The sequence below is a fragment of the Trachurus japonicus genome, chromosome 22 (genome assembly GCF_045865225.1).
Source record: "Trachurus japonicus isolate A0001 chromosome 22, Traja_1.0".
Taxonomy (NCBI): domain Eukaryota; kingdom Metazoa; phylum Chordata; class Actinopteri; order Carangiformes; family Carangidae; genus Trachurus; species Trachurus japonicus.
In genome coordinates this window covers 16,877,957-16,894,487 of record NC_140928.1, presented here as the reverse complement: position 1 = coordinate 16,894,487, position 16,531 = coordinate 16,877,957, and the positions used below count along the sequence as shown (strand labels likewise).

Below are 16,531 nucleotides of genomic sequence, written 5' to 3'. Positions count from 1 at the left end.
GTGCTAGAGATAGAAGATCAAGGAGATCAGCCTCCTTCTCCTCCTCCGAACAACAACAACAAACACCAACTCATTTAAACAGAAAAAAAGATCCACAAAGTCAACGTGAGCATGTCATGCTCTGATCACCGCATGACTGCTTCGGCTCCTGCCAGTCACCCGCTTCAGCTTGTCCTCTAGTTCTCCTTTTCCTGGCGTATTTCCCCATCTTCTTCTAGCATCTTCAAGAGGAAGGAGGAGAAATGAAATGAAACTCAGATTACATTATAATATGGGGCTGCTGTTGTACCTAAACACCTTCTTTCCTAGATGGCACAACACCACAAGGATTTCATTGTCAGACATGTTGAAGCTGTCACAGGTCTTGCTGGCTTTCATCAGTACCACCTCATACCAAAAACGTCTTATTTATTGTGGAGTAGCTTCCCTGGCAACATCGCACTCCTTGAATTTCATTTCATGCTCTTTGATTTTATCTTACAGATAGGTATGTGCAGGTTTAAGACTTATCGGGCTGTAATATCAAAGATAAACCATCACTGTTGTGCTCTAGCGACCGGGTTTTCTCCCTCTCATCGTGGCGCATGCAGCTGACACTGCGAGAGCTTCAGTGAGGTGTCAAGTGCAGCTGGACTTTAAGGGTTCCTGCTGATCAGATACACTTGGGTTTATATTTGTACACTTTTGGAGGCTTCCTCTGCCAACTCAAATATACCTGATTTAGTAAAACAAAAAGTCCTTGGAAACGCGGTCGGCCTGGGCATCATTGAACAATACGAAAATATTGTCACTTCATCCTGTCAAGGCAAGGCTGCTGTCTAGGATAACATGGCTGATGAGATTACCTTGAACTAAACCTGCTGTGTGTGTGTTCTTTCATCCAGATGACACACTTAACAGTAGCATTGAGAAGATTGTGATTATTTTAAATCTGTGTTGAGTATCACTTTAAACTCTATTAACATGTGAAGCAATGAATGTATCTATTTTTAGGGAACAAATGGCAACAGTTTAACATCTCAAACAGGTAAATCTGCTTCACCTGACGGGCCAGTTTTACCTGTCTCTGTCCACTAAGGCCACACTAAGTCACACGAGTTCATGGTGTTTTAAAGCAATCACTACGGTATCAGTTTCCTGTATTGCTCAGCAGCCACCACGGTGTCATAAAAGCTGTCATTTTTATGTCACACCTCCACACAGGCTTGTGTGTCGAGCTTATTCAAACAGCTCTGACCCTCAGCTGCTTCTCTGCTGGGTCGTCTCCTTCATCCCTTTTTCATTCTGCTGTCCGTGTAACAATATAGGAGAGCAGGCGATCTCCATATCTGAGATGGGACAAGACTAAAGGCCCCATTCACACCACATGAAACACACCAGCTGCAGTATTAAATATCCACACTGTTGTTTGGCAGTGAATGGTCGCACTGCTGTTATCGTTGGGCTGTAACCTCAGAAACAAGGACAGGCCGAGTTGCTGGTAGCAGCAGGCCGATCCAGTCCCAGTTGTAAATTCCCTTCTGTAGAAGTTAGTTGTTTTGACAATTAAAAATTTTACATAATGTGTTTTTTCCCCTTCTAATCCTTTAGTTAATGTGTGACATTTGACAAACTAGCTCCGACAGTAATGTGCCAAGTGCTCCCTCCTCTCCCTGCTTGGGTTTTCTCTCAGTGGAGAGGTCACGGCTAGATTTGTTTTTCAAAAATCTTGCACGTTTGGACATCTTCTGTGCCGTAAACAGTTTTCTTGAAAGAAACATCTTGAAATCGAGGAGGACTGATCTCACATATATGTACAACTGGTCAGGAGGATAGGGAGAAGAGCTGCGTCCAGGGAATAGAGGGTCCTGATGTGAACAGCGAAGTGGTGTATTACGCGCTGATAGTCACCTCCACTAACAACTCCACACTCATAGAGAGATCCGCTGGTTGCCAAGCAACCAATTTTTATCCAATGACTAGTATTTCTGTGCCATTTTGGCAAAGTGGTATCTTCCCCAGCTCTGGAGATGGATGGGGTATTTTGGCTGCAAGCAACAATCTTAATCTGCCTTCCTGGTATCAGACAAATTGCCTGAATAATTTGGGGTCATTGTTTATTTATTTTCGATGTCCAGGTGCAGACACATCTGCCAAGAGCTCGTGTCTCTAACTGTCTGTGTAGTAGAGCTGTGTGGGTTTCTGTTTAATTCCTCTTATGGAGAGGAACTATTTTGATATACATTTACGGAGAGAGTAAAAATAACCTTTGTATTATTAAGGAAACAATCCAGTGCCACTGGTGCAACAAAGCATGTTTACATAGCTTTCATTATATAATATGAAAGTAAAAAGCAAACGATTATAAATAAGAGTGTGCTTACTTGTCACTTTCACTGGGCGAGTACAACATATTGTTAGCTTTGCGTTGGATTTCTTCCTTCACAGTGTCTTGTTTCAGTGAAGTCTTTGCCTACAGGTCAAGTTTTTAGATACTGGATTGAAGGATAGCAGACGTCATTTACTTTACTCATCTTGTATCTTAAAGATTATTCAGTCCCTAATCAACTGAAACTGATCACAATATATCTGGTCAAATTAATGACTGTTACTTGTTTTTTTCTTTTTCAGGAAAAGAGGAATAGAAGTTGTTCAGGTAAGTGGAAAATATTTTTGGTACTTTTTTGTTATTACAAAACAAAGTTGGCCATTTTTTAGCTGTGAAACCTTAAATGTACATCCTGCTAAGAGGTTATTTTATTCAGATTCAGTGTTTTGCAGTTAGGGTTGAAACCACACAATTTACTACATGTCCATATTTTTTTAGATTTCCTCTGTAACTGTGTAATCACTGTGAGTGTGTTACCGCCTACACACTTGCTTCACGGTTTAGTTATTTTCATTCTATAAACATCATCAGTTGCCGTCTAACAGACCAAGAGCTATGTTCATTGTTCAGCTGTGATGCAACTTATCCCAACACAACATTTCAACACCTGGCTTCAACTCTTGTTAACTCTGTTGGACGTCAAAGGGATCAACTTTGGGCATGTGTGTGTGAAGTTGTGCTGAAAACTCTTATTAGTGGTAGAAGTCATTGTATTATCTGGCATCAGTAATTATGGATTCTTTTTTTTTTTTTTTTAAAAAGGCAGGCTTTTGAAACCGTAAATTACAGCTTCAAGTCACAACTTACGACTTTGTAGCGTTCCAGGCAACCCACTTGTGTTTTTCCGAGCTGTTTTACCTGTGAAAGTCACTATAACGGCCACTCGTAACTTCCAACCCGTGAACCAGATCGAACTGGTACGACTTCACAGGTCGGAAAAACACGAGTTACGGGTTGCCTTGAACGCACCATAACGTCTTGTCAGCCGATGGAGTTAGCAGCCCCCGCCCTCGTCATGGATCTATTGGTCCTCGTCCCTACATCACCACATTCAGGCGCATCCCTTGGCTGCACACACAGAGAGGACCGCCCCTTTATGCCGTTCTCTCTCCTCATTGGATAAAACTTGTAGGATACGAGAAAAGTTTTCTCCTCGGCTCAGAGCAGAGCAGAGGGACTGACAGACCCGTGTTTCGGTCCAAACACTCTATGTAAGTGATTGCTGTCGGAAGATATAACTATTTAAGACTTATATTAACACAAAAATATCGCCTACTTCTGCTTTAAATTTAAAAAAATGCCATTTTTTGTCAACATTCACATGTTAATAGTAATTACAGTCACTTTATTGTGTCAGGAGAAAGGGGCAAATGAGTCATCTGTAGTAATGACTTAGCTTTACTACAGGGTGGTGCTGAGTTGTTCAGGTAAATGCTGGCCTCAGGCAAGTGCTGTCACTAATGGCTGTTGCATAGTTCAGACTCTGCAAGTAAACACAGCACAGACAGACGCATAGGAGCAATAGTTGCTAAATCCGGGGATCTCAGTGCTGAAAAAGTACTTGTCAGTCAAAGTGCTCTCTGCCATTGAGGAGGAAATTATCCTCTTCTCTCTCTTTTTTTTTTTAATGCCATCTCTCTCGTCTTCATGGGAGGTTTCCCCCCCCTTCCCTCACTTTGAGGTTATTATTTTCCTCTCACTGGCCTGACGATATCAGCACACCCAGAAAGAGCCTTGTCCTGGGAATAGTCCCAAAGTAAGCAGGGCTTTGTTTCCCACTGCACTTTCAGCCCCTCCTGGGACAGAGCAGATCCTCCCAGACCCTCAGCTCAGGGCGCTCGGGGACTACAACAAGCGCTCAGCTCTCCCAGTCTCTTTCTCTTTTTCCCGGACTACCTGTTGTTTACTCATTCTTCCTGCAATTCGGCATAAACTCACTTTATTTTTAACCGAGCCGTCGCTGCCAATTGAGAAAACTCAGTTTACTCAAGCACCCAGAGGTGTTTTTCAGTCCACACAGGGGATTCGGCAGCCCAGGATGCACCCACTGCCAGTCGGTGCCTGTACCGCCGTGACTGCATCACAAGTGAAGATAATGGCAGCTATTGTAATGCCTCGGTGTTGCTGTGTACAAGGCTGTCCTCTCCTATTGCCCTAGTGGACTCTGAGCACAGTAGCACTAACACTTCCCCTTAGACTGCTATGTTGCAAGCAATTCTGCAATTACTAAAGCCAGATTATTTCACGTATAACGTAGCAGTAGAGATTACTTTGTTTTATACATTTTCCTCTGTGTGTCTGGCAGTTAAAGTCCTGAAATGTTGTTGGTCTATCTCGGGCCCAGTCATGCTAAATCCTTAGACAAATATCCACATGAAGTTAGTAAGCATCAAACATGCGGAGGGGACTGAAGTGGTGGCACATTGCAAGGAAAACATTGAGGCTTCCAAGTGAAGATGCTTCCCTCGCAGACAAAGTTTTCAGCTTGCTTTGTTTATATTTTATTCATTTGTGTTTTTGAGGCCTTGAGGGTGGGTGGGAGTATTTCCATTATGTGGCTATCAAGTACATTTAACCTTCTCTGGAAGGCCCGAGTAGAATAAACCCTAGAATTTATCTTTTGCTGCCAGTTTAATCGTCTAACCTTGTCCCTGTGCTGTGACAGACTAGCTGATCCTGGTGATAACAGCCCGACCTTGGATATGCTAGGATAAATTACTTCTAACCCTTGCTGCTTATATTGTTTACAAAATAAATACAGGTTATTTCACCTATTTATTAAGTAAAAAGCTGGAACAATAGAAGTGTACTACAGCTGAAACAATTGAAACTGCAACTGTCTTCTTGGTAGTCTGTCTGGTTATTGTTTTTTTTTATTACATGCGATTTCTCCTTATTTTATGGTTAGGGGCTGTTGGAGTCTAAAGACGTCACTGCGTTCCTGAGACAGTGGGAATGTTTTACTGTTTTTATATGTGACATATCTGTATAATAATGTATAATAGTCAACAAATGAGTTGGTATAGGAATAATTGTTAGTAGCAGGGAAGTGATGTACAGATAAGTCGCTGTAATTCCACATAGCGATGGTATGGTATTTGCCACAAGAGGCTGGATCCTCCAGGGGGTTGGTAGTGGTTATGACGTCACTGTGTGAACAGATCTTTGCTAAATCTGGCAGCCGCAGGGACTTAATGTTATATTTCCATTTCTAGTGTGGGAAAATGATCCGTTTTTATACCCACCAGGACTGACAAAAGTGGAAAACAACAGACGGTTCTTGTGTTTGACTTTATACGATTGCCCCTTTAGCCTCTTGCAGCTTTCCGCTCCAGTTCTTTTTTTTTTTTTTATAAGTAGCCCATTATCACGCTCTTCTTGTCTCTACGTTTCCCTCCGCCATCATTCCTTTCCCTCCTCCCAAGCGATTTTGCACCAGCTCATCAATACTGACCCCTTCGCCCTGAGCTCATGAGAGCCATCCTCCCTGTGCTCTGTACATTAGCCTGTCTGTATCACAGAGCTGATGAGATTAACTCACTAGGCTGGGCCTTGAGGAAGCCAATATTCGCTGCAGGAGAGAGAACCCATCACAGCAAATGGCCATCGTTTGAGTGGGCTGTCCACAGAAACTTATTGAGTTACTGTTTTTATTATATGCTAAGTGCTTAAGAATTTAAAGCTAATTTCCGCCATGCTACTGTATCTCACCAACATATTGAATTTGTGGAGGCTGTCAAACAAAAGATTGTCTTTGGAGGGAATTTATTGATCCTCCAGTCCACTATGACCCAAAGACAGCTGTTGGTGGCTATTAGCATCAAGCAACGTTAGAGTTAAATTGGAGGGGGAAAAAATAGAACATGCACCAAGAGCCTCATCAGAGAGGTTTCCAAAACATCACAAACAATGTGTGTTGAAGGTGCCTTAGTCACACACACACTTCCTCCGGTTTAAAAATAGGTATTTTTCTGAAGTGCTGTAAGACAGGTGTGTGGGCGTTTATGAGAAGTCTGAATGTTAAGGGTGTGGATGATGAAGTCAACTTTACAGTGACTTGACTTGACCTAGAAGAGATTTGGAGTCTCTTTATTTCTGAGTGAGATGCAAACCCACCTGTTAAGATGTTTTATAAGGAAACACTCTTATCCTGCCTGCAAAGTCGCACACTAAGTCCTGGTTATCCTCATATTATACTCTCCATTTTTATAAAAGCTGAAAGATAGCTGCCTCACAAGCCTCCGTTGCGCAACATATTCAGCAGGAGAAATAAATGTCTTGGTAATGGGAGGACTCCAGGGATGCTGGGAAGACGTCCATTAGCCTAATGAGCTCCCAGTGTGAATCTCCATATGATTTTTGGCTGGAGATTAACCTTCATGTTGATCTCGTCTCCTGTGCAGTCCTGTACCTCCAGTGAGGTGTGGCTAGCCGGTCACAGTTTATCTCAGAGACATATGTTTCTCTTACACTGGGGTGTCAAGTGCCACACAGCATACAAAATAAATCATTCATCACGTCTGTCTGCACTCTACCCACGGTCTTGCTCTGGGCGAGCCTGACAACAAAGGGAAAGCCAGTTGAGGTTTGATCCAGCTGAGGGCAGCTACAGAGTCATCTACAGAATAAAAGCAGAGACAAATAACTGCTCCAAACACCGGTTCGTGCAGCTTGTGTTCAGTAAGTGGACTTGTGTTGAAAACTGAATTACATCATGAGCTCTGTCCTCGCTGTTTGCTCTCAAAATCACCGTTCTTAGATTTCCCCCGGGGTGCAGCTCGGTCCCACTGTGAGGCTAACATCAAAGCTGAAAATATATCGGCCCTGACCTGCCCTCTCCCTCCACGATTCAGTGTGTTTTCTGTGCTGTCCATCACCACCACGGCCCCGCTGCTAGCTCTCAGTCCCAGGGGAGATTTGCAAAGACGTCAACTGACATTTCTGCTTTTAGCATTTCGCGGGACATCGCTGACTTTACTGCTGGGTTTTTGGATGAGCTCTAAAGCAGGGTCACTCTGTCTGAGCACAGGGAGAGGGCAGCTTCATCCTCTGCAATGTGTCTTTGCCAGTGGGTGTTGACCCCCATGATGTAGAGGACTGTTTTTGTTGAGAGGCCAGGCCGTGGACGGGCCCTCTGTGTTGTGTAAGCAAGAGATTAAAAGCCGTGCCTCAGCGGAGCACAGGCAAATTCCCATCCACCCAGCCCCGTCGCGCTGACACTGCTAGCTAGACAGAAAACAAGAGCGACCGCGGCGGTTTGCAGCGACCTGCTGTACCTCGCGTCCTGTCACCACTGCTGCTCACAGCAGCCAGCGCTGTAGACACAGTGATCGTTTATCCACAGGTGACAACACATTTTATGAGTGTTGACTTACCAGCACGGTGCTATTAAGGTCATAGCAGCATGTTTATGTGTGTTTTATGCATCTGCCATATGTTCACACCTCTGTGTCTACGTGTCTCTCTACCTCACAATCCTGATTAACCAGCTGAGCAGCCGCCAGAACATAAGCCGAGTTTATGCAATCATACTGTTTGATTCCTGCAATGCATTGATGCTGTATTACTTAACATACATTGTTCTGTATCGCAACTGTGCATTTTATCTACAGTAAGTTTCATATTTTATTCTATTCTTGTAAATAACTGTATATTCCTGAAACATTTTGGGACATAACTATAGGTTTGTCTTACATGTCTATTTTTGCATATTCTTCTACTTTTTTACCTCGTATGTTACAAATGCTACTGAAACAACCAAATTTTCCATGTGTGGGACTAATAAATAGTCTTATGTCATAAGGCAGTGCATCTTAGTTAGTAGAAGGATGTCTGACTCTGATAAATGATTTCAGCTAGCTTCATCCCTGACTTTTCCAGTGTTATGTGCCGCTGCTGTGTCAGTCCTAGCAAACCGTCTGGAGTCACTGGGCACATTTTGCCCTCACTGGCTTGTGTACGTTTTTGCAGCTCATGTTGGCGTGCTGCTTTCGAGGCTGTAGGGCGTGCTGCTGCTATAGGCGGGAGAAATGGAGCGTGGAGGAGAATGAAATCCAACAGGATTAAAATGAACAGAGAAATAAATGCTGTGTTGATGTTGCATAATTAGGTCTATAGGGAATAGAGCTTGACCAGAACACTGATGTTGGCATTTCTTGGCATACTGTGTTCACACACACAGTTGTGCTCATATTCTCTCTGTCAGACTGAGTCCAAACAATGTATATAACAACTATCACAGGTGATATATATCTACGCTATATCGGCTGATGTTTAAAGGTAGAGTCTGGAGTAGGGATGTCACGATAATAGATTTTCTGGGTACGATTATTGTCAGAGAAATAATCCCGGTATTACGATTATCACGATTATTATGCATGAATTAATTTCACAACACTATTAATGCGTAAAATCAAATATAGTTAAAATATACATGACTAATTATAAAATATTTAAAATAACTATTCAAATATGACCAATTATTAATCCGCCAGGGGAAGTGTTTGAAATATTCAAGTCATTAATTGTCATCGATACCAAATAGTTAATAAAAGTTAATTTTAATCTTTTTTTATTAATTACAAATAACACTCTAACATTTAAATTCCTAACAATTCAATGCTACGTTAGATAAATGGACCAGTATCTGTGCATTTACCTTTACTTTGGTGCTCATCTGCCGACACGGTTCATACATAATCTTTTTTTGGAAAGTGACGGTATTTAGGAATCTTTGCGATCAATTAATTGTGGCATTTAATACCGCGATTAATTGTGAAAACAAGTAATTGTGACATCCCTAGTCTGGAGGTTTGTTTGTTGTAGTTTGTAAACAAAACATTCAAACTGGGCCCCTCCTCTCAGGCTCAACTGTGCAGCCCCCTGCCCCTGACAGCAGCAGCAGTTGTCAGGACTGCAAAGAAAAGGGCCGGAGCCATGGGCCGATAGCCGGTCGTCACTGGCGACGGGAGCCCCAAGAATTATGCTGTAATGAGTAGGAGGGCTGTTGTGGTGAGCTGGGAAGCAGGAGCTAATGGCGGATGCTAGCCACCACCACTAGCGGGTGTTAGCGGCAGCTGATAGCATCGCCACAAGCGCTCGCTAGCATCCTAGTCTGCCGCACGAAACCTCACCTGAGCTCTGTCATTGGCTGGAGAGAAAACATGACTCTCCACCCAGAAGCGTCTCTGTGACACAAAGCAAAAGACTAAAATACAGGCGGGGGGGAGGGGGCTCTACACAGTCACCACCACACATGAGTAGAAACCTATACGTGATTATTTAGACGGATTTCATTTGTATAAGTATAGCGTTTATTTTTGAGCAAAAACCTCCGGACTCTATCTTCAACAAATTTACCACTGTGCAATTGACCTTAATGCAGGACCGAGCAAACTTAATAATTACTCATCCATCTATCACACATCTTTGAATCATTAACCAGAAAATGACGGCTCTGACTTGAGGCCAACCCTTAACCAACTGAAACTCTGTACAGTTTTACAGTTCTTGCATTGATCTACGCCTGTGTGACTCAAGTGTATTCACTCTGGGGTGTGTGTACTGTCCGAGCAGAATAAAGGACAGTGCCTGTCTCTGGCTTATTTGCACAGGTGTTTCTGAATTATCTTTTGTCTGAAGCGATCAGGTGATCTGTATCTGCTGATTAGCTAATGAGCTCGTGTACAGCTGGGGTTACGCAACATGCAGCCCTGAAACCACTTCTCATTACAATGTTGATGTGTTTGCTCGGGTTTCATTTTAACTGCCTCTCTGAGTATTTTAATTTTCCACCTTCAAGGAGTCATAATCTGCTGTTGTCACAGTCTTGGCCTTAATAAAATGAATTAAGACTGTCACAGTTGTGTTACCGCTATGGGAAAACAAATCGCCTAAAGTTGAGTGAAAGATTTCAGATAATTTTTTTTCTTAATGTACTTTTACTTCCCTATGGGCATTTTCCATTTCTAGCCACATATCAAAGACTGCTCTGTGTCTTAAGTTTTCTAACTTTGAAAGTCGCCTCTCACACAGACATTACTCAACTCCCCTTGTCATCAGTCTGGACGGCCAGAATAGAGGCCTCTTGTGAACTGGACTTAATCCACCGAGGAGTCATCGCTGGTTGAAATCGTAGCATCTCTCCTCTGTCCTTTGTAGTATTCCTATATTTCTGTTTGCATGTGCCTGCAAGTGCTGACCCACATAAGTCTTATCACACTTGGAGAGCTGGTTTGACTACTTGTGAACTACTTGGCCAGAGCAGCCACTCTTTCAGCTGCAGTGAACTTAAAACGAATGCTAATTTGGCATTTTTCTCAGAGGCTGTCGAATATGCTCAGAAAGTCTGGAAGCCTGGCCAGTGGGAGATAGTTTGCAACTTATAGTAAAATAGATGACATCAGAATAAATCCTCCTGGTGCAATTCCAAACAAGTACAACATGAACCCTGGCTGTGCCAAAGTTGGAGCTGTAAATAAAGTAAAATCAGACCTGATGCTGTTTTATAACCAAAAAAGCAGAAAACGTATGTTTGTTTCTTTTCTCTATTGACACACAGGGAGTATAAATGAGGAGGGCAGTGACAGATTAACGACTTTCCAAAATAACTTAACCTTTTCTTAAAAATATTCTCACATTCATCATCCAAGTCATTTATTTGACGACACAATGAAACGCCACATTATTGTGAATTCTGCAGTTTGTGTATGCTGTGTGTACTCGATATTTCTCGTCCCCACTGTATTTGACACTGGGTGTTTTGAATAACAGGGTCCATCAAGCGCAGCTACGACTCAGGCTCATACATATGGTAATTGGAGGTTTTTTGTACATTCTCGACTCCCATCACCAGTGCTGCCTCCTACTACCTAAGCCTGGTCAGTGAAATGGTGCATGTATAAATACTGTCAATAATGTAGCAGGCCAGTACATATGATAAACTTCCCCTTTTCAGCATGCAAATAGGATGAGTGTGGTTTAAATAAACAGTGGGTAAAACAGAAACAAATCACCCAAAGTTCGCACAAAAAAATGGAAATTCTTTGCGTTTGTTTAACAATTGCAGTCAGCAGTGCTTTCGCAGGCAGTTATGGAGACAAGTTTGTACTTGTGGACTGAGGGAACTTTGGAGACTGAAAGGATATTTTTCTTTTTGAAGACTCTCGCCGTTTGTGAGAACATGCTGATTTTGATTTTGTGTGAAGTACAATATACCGCTGGTTTTATGGTTGAGTTAGTCAGAAGGGAAAAGCGGGGGGGGGGAAAACCTTGACAACTCAAACTCTTGACATAGTGATTTATTTAACTGTTGCTAAAATTTTATTCACCAAGAATCTGATTCATATCGAGCATCTGCACTTTTCTATTCCAGCGATGAATCACTGCAGTTGTTTGAGAGCAGTAAGTCGTTAAAGGCGGTCGGATTTCTGTCACTCCTCTTCACATCATCACCTCTTAGCAGGGTTTGGAACGAACGCTCTTAATGGATGAGTGCTTAGGTTTACCATCTCTAAATGTGGTAAATGTACACCTGAGAGTGCTGTTGCCCTGTTTGCTGCATAATTCTTGACCCCGGGTTGTTCTCTTCTCTGCTCAGCTGGATCTCAGCCAGCCACTGGAGGAGCAGGGTCCCCTGGATGTCATCATCCACAAACTGACTGACCTCATCCTGGAGGCCGACCAAAATGATTCACAGGCCGTTCTGCTCGTTCAAAGAGTGCAGGTATGTGTCTTAATCTTCCATCCTCTCCCCTCATTATTCAAAAAAGAGAAGATGAAGTGTTCATTTCCACTTCTTGGAAAACCTGGGGTTCAAGCACGTCATTTTGGAAATGTTAGGAAAACATCTTTGTTCAACTTTTCACATTTGTTTTTCCCAAATATTTTACTAAGTTTTTCTCCAAAGCAGTATTGTGACAGACAAAGGAAATTAATAAGAGTAAAAGTAAACAAACAAAACAAGATAAACTAACTAAATAAATTAAACAAAGTAAGATAAAGCATAACAGGGTGTACAGTTTAAGACACTGAAATATATTGCTGCAAATTCTCAATCACAAGGAGAAGGTGGGTGGTCAACTATGGATCCCATCACTGCCCGGCGTCTCCCTTAAACTTAACACGATGATCTAGAAATGGCTGCCTTAACCCTCTTCACATTTGTGACCATGTAATGAGATTGTTATACTTGCTCCGTGCATTCTAGTTTTGACGTTTTAAACATGAAAGTTGATATTTCTTGACCTTAGGAACAGAATGTGTGATTAAATAATCTGATGGGCATGACTCAGTGATCATATGGCCCAGTCATTGTCAGCACACATGATATGGAGGCGAGTGAGTAATCTCTCCAGATACAGTTTTGAAATTGGAAGAAAAAGTGTAGAGATTCTGTCCGTTATTGTTTATAGCACAGTAGTGGCACTGCTATAGGCAGTAAAGATTTATGGAGGAGTTTTATGAGTGCAGTTAAATGTCCCGGTTCAAAGATTCAGATAAAGTGTGTTCAACACATTAAACCGAAAGGCCAAAGATCCTTGACTAGGCTTACATTAAGAACAGTAGCTGCTAAATTTGAACGTGTGGTGACGCATTAAAACCTGAGAACTGTCACTTGAAGTTCATGAAGTTTTTCCTCATTCTTCCTTAAGTGAGAAACATCTCACATGGGCAGCAGGTCACAGCTCCAAATGTGGCACTGTGAAACACACTTCAGGAAGTGGTTGCACGTTTGTGTGCATCTGTGTATTCATTAATCTGGCAGCGCTGTGGCTGGTGTGAAAAATTAATTTTCTTCCACCGGCTTCCACTGAATTTCTGTCTCTGCATGACTGAGAGGAGCCGAAGTCCTGATCAGCATCACGTAGTTCTGTCAACATATTCCTGACGGCTCAGTTAGGAAGGACAAACAGGATGTTGCAATAACTTCAACAGCAGAAGCTGGTCAATATTAACACATGACTGCATTTGGACACTTTTATGGTAGACCATTGTGAGTCTTTTTGAAGCAAATGCACACACCTTGTTTTGTTTTTTTCAAGCACAAAAAAAGAAAAACACTGGAGATAAAATCACAGGGTAAAGTACAGAAGCACTACCCACCCTGTGAAGACAGGAGCAGTAGTGGTCATATACAGTTATAACAGTGTTTTTCCACTAATCTCCAAGAAGTATGTGCAAATATAAATATAGTAGTTGTTACAAAAACACAGCCACACATTTCTAGCTCCATATATTTTCCAGTTACAGGTGAGAAGACAGAGGATATGAAGCAGTGGGCATTGGTTTAACTTGGCATCCATCCACAAGCAGCATCCATCCATCCATCCATCCATTGTCTATACCGCTTATCCATGCAGGGTTGCGGGTGGGCTGGAGCCGATCCCAGCTGGGGCGAGGGCGGGGTGGTTCACCCCGGACAGGTCACCATTCACACAGTTTAGAGTCACCAATCTGTGCTTGTGGGAGGAAGCAGGCAAAGGGAGGCTTAAACCACTGTAGCACCGTGCACAAGCATAATAAATAACGACTACACACATCGGAGTTGAGCTTTGACCCATGCATCAACAACATTAACCAATACAGTGTTGACCTGCTCCTTCCCTACTTACCTCCTTCAGCTCTTTTTTATGATCTCCAGTCAGCTGGTGTGTCCTGGTCGTAGCCAAACAGCTCTGTGCACTACATCTCTAAAGGATGTTATTGTTTTAGCTACGAGCAGAAGTCTGTAGCTGTGGCTGAAGGTTTTCACAGCTTTTGTGTCTCAGTCCTCTTCAGTTCAGGTCATTCACCTGAACACAACTGTCATGTGTGATTACATTTCTGTTGGAAATATAAGCGTTGGCGTATTTCTAATAACACGTAGCCGTGATCATAAATAACCTTTAGTGTGGTGGTGGAATAAGCTTTCCTCTCTAAAATAGCTCTATATTCAAAACAAAATGTCAGGCTGGGATGCACTGTGGTGATGAAGGGGCCTGAGGTGTGAGCCGTGTGCACAGCAGACCCAAGACAAATATCATTTACAGTTTTCTTTTTTTTTTTTGTAGATCACTAGTAGGAATCTGAAATTTTATATCTAAAAAATATTGATAATGATAAACATCTCTGACATCATCAGCTACCTAAAAGTTGTAATTGACAAAATGGATGATAATAATAATATTTACTATATTGGGTATGAGGTAGGGATGTCACGATTACTTGTTTTCACAATTAATCGTGGAATTAAACGACACAATTAATTGATCGCAAAGATTCCTAAAAACCGTCACTTTCCAAAAAAAGATTATGTATGAACCGTGTCGCCAAAGTAAAGGTAAATGCACAGATACTGGTCCATTTACCTAACGTAACATTGAACTGGTAGGAATGTTAATGCTAGAGTGTCATTTGTAATTAAAAAAAAAAGATTAAAATGAACTTAAACATTTGGTATCGATGACAATTAATGACTTGAATATTTCAAACACTTCCCCTGGCGGATTAATAATTGGTCATATTTTAATAGATATTTAAAATATTTCATAATTAGTAATGTATATTTTAACTATATTTGATTTTACACATTAGTAGTGTTGTGAAATTAATTAATTCTTACTAATCGTGATAATCGTAATACCGGGATTATTTCTCTGACAATAATCGTACCAAAAAAATCTATTATCGTGACATCCCTAGTATGAGGTTGTAGTAGCTTTTGCTTTAACTATGATTGTTAAATAAATTAGGTCTAGTGGGCTTCACAGTGATGGACAGCTCAGGAGATCGGAGTCGATGTGGTAAATCACACCCATCTGGTTGTGGTTGGTGTAAGTGCTATAAACTATTTTCCACTCCAGGTTTGATGCCTGCGGCGCCACACACGGCTACCAACTGGTGGCACAGATTAGATCCTTTACGGACCATATTTTCAGAGAAACTGTTTTTTCCCAATGGAAACGGATGAGCAGAAAATGTGCAGCCCTCACACCCACTCCTTTACACCCATGCTGACATACGTCTGGCTCTTCTTCTCTCTCAGCACCTGCTTGCCAGCGTTCGTCTCTATCTCACCTCCTCCCTCCTGTCTGCGTTTAACTGCATTTCTTCTTCTGAGAGGCAGAAATCGGCAAGTGACAGTCCTTATCTGCAGTGTATTCCTCTAAACTCCTGGAAGATTAGTTGTTTGGATTTATTTTTTTGGCGGCAGCATGTTTGACGTTACGTAATCGCTCAACTGGCTCTGATCAGTGTTGCTTGCCCGTTAGATCCCAGCAAATCCTACAGATGGGTCCTCCATGTTAAGGCATTTGTTTACACGCCTTGTGCGTCAGTATGTGTATGTATAATAAGAGTCAGTTCACAAATGGGCGTTTTTTTCCCAGCTGCGCACGAGTTTGATGTCTGACATTGTGGCGTCGTGTGTGTTTAATTTCATGTGGACGTGTATGACAGTGGAGCTGTGATGTGAGCAGGCAGACTGTTTGTGTAACACGCAGGCCGGCCAGCTCCACCTGACAGCGTTTGTGAGTCAGTAAAAATTGCTCTGAAGGAGCGGAGAAGGAAACATGGAGAGCATGGAGGGCCGCAGAGGGAGGTGGTGTGGGGACAGAGCCAGAGGAGCGGAGCAGAGAAGAGAAGAGAAGGGGAGTGGAGTTATGTAAAACGGCAAACCTCAGGCTGACCCAACAGCCCGCTGTGCAGAGATGTAGTGATGTAACCTACACAGACCCGCTGGCATACATCTCATACTCTCCAGCTCGCACACACATATACACACACATGCGCGGGATGATGCATGTTGACCCTTCAACTTAGTGTTTGTGTTGGTAATTTGCTCACTTCACTGTGTTTGTTTAACATTCCTAATCTGTAGGTATATGATTTTGTGTGTGTTATATGTCATGTGTCATGGCAGATGGTTTCACATGGGGTGCAGCCTCGGTCTGTGGTTTGTCTTTTTTTGCACGCACAGGAATAATTTACAGTATGCTCTAGTAACACAGTTACATGTGTGCATACACACACACACACATTTTTTTTTTTTCAATCAGAGAACTTGTTTTTTCCAGATTTATTTCAGTTTCTTTATGAATGTTTATCAGAATTGTTGACAATTATTTTTGTAGATGATTCGTAGTCTAATGCTTACAGCTCTGCACAATGTTTTTTAGTAGTTTT

The 16,531-nt window shown here is 42.2% G+C and overlaps 1 protein-coding gene across 1 annotated transcript in view; it reads left to right on the top strand.

Moving 5' to 3' along the window:
- The window catches only part of LOC146963823 (inositol-tetrakisphosphate 1-kinase-like), a 31,857-nt gene that overhangs the window by 1,637 nt on the left and 13,689 nt on the right, over nt 1-16,531 (top strand). The window contains exons 2-3 of the mRNA XM_085768406.1: nt 2,611-2,635; nt 11,967-12,092. Coding sequence (XP_085624532.1) covers nt 2,611-2,635; nt 11,967-12,092 — 151 coding nt within the window. The remainder of the gene's footprint in view (nt 1-2,610; nt 2,636-11,966; nt 12,093-16,531) is intronic.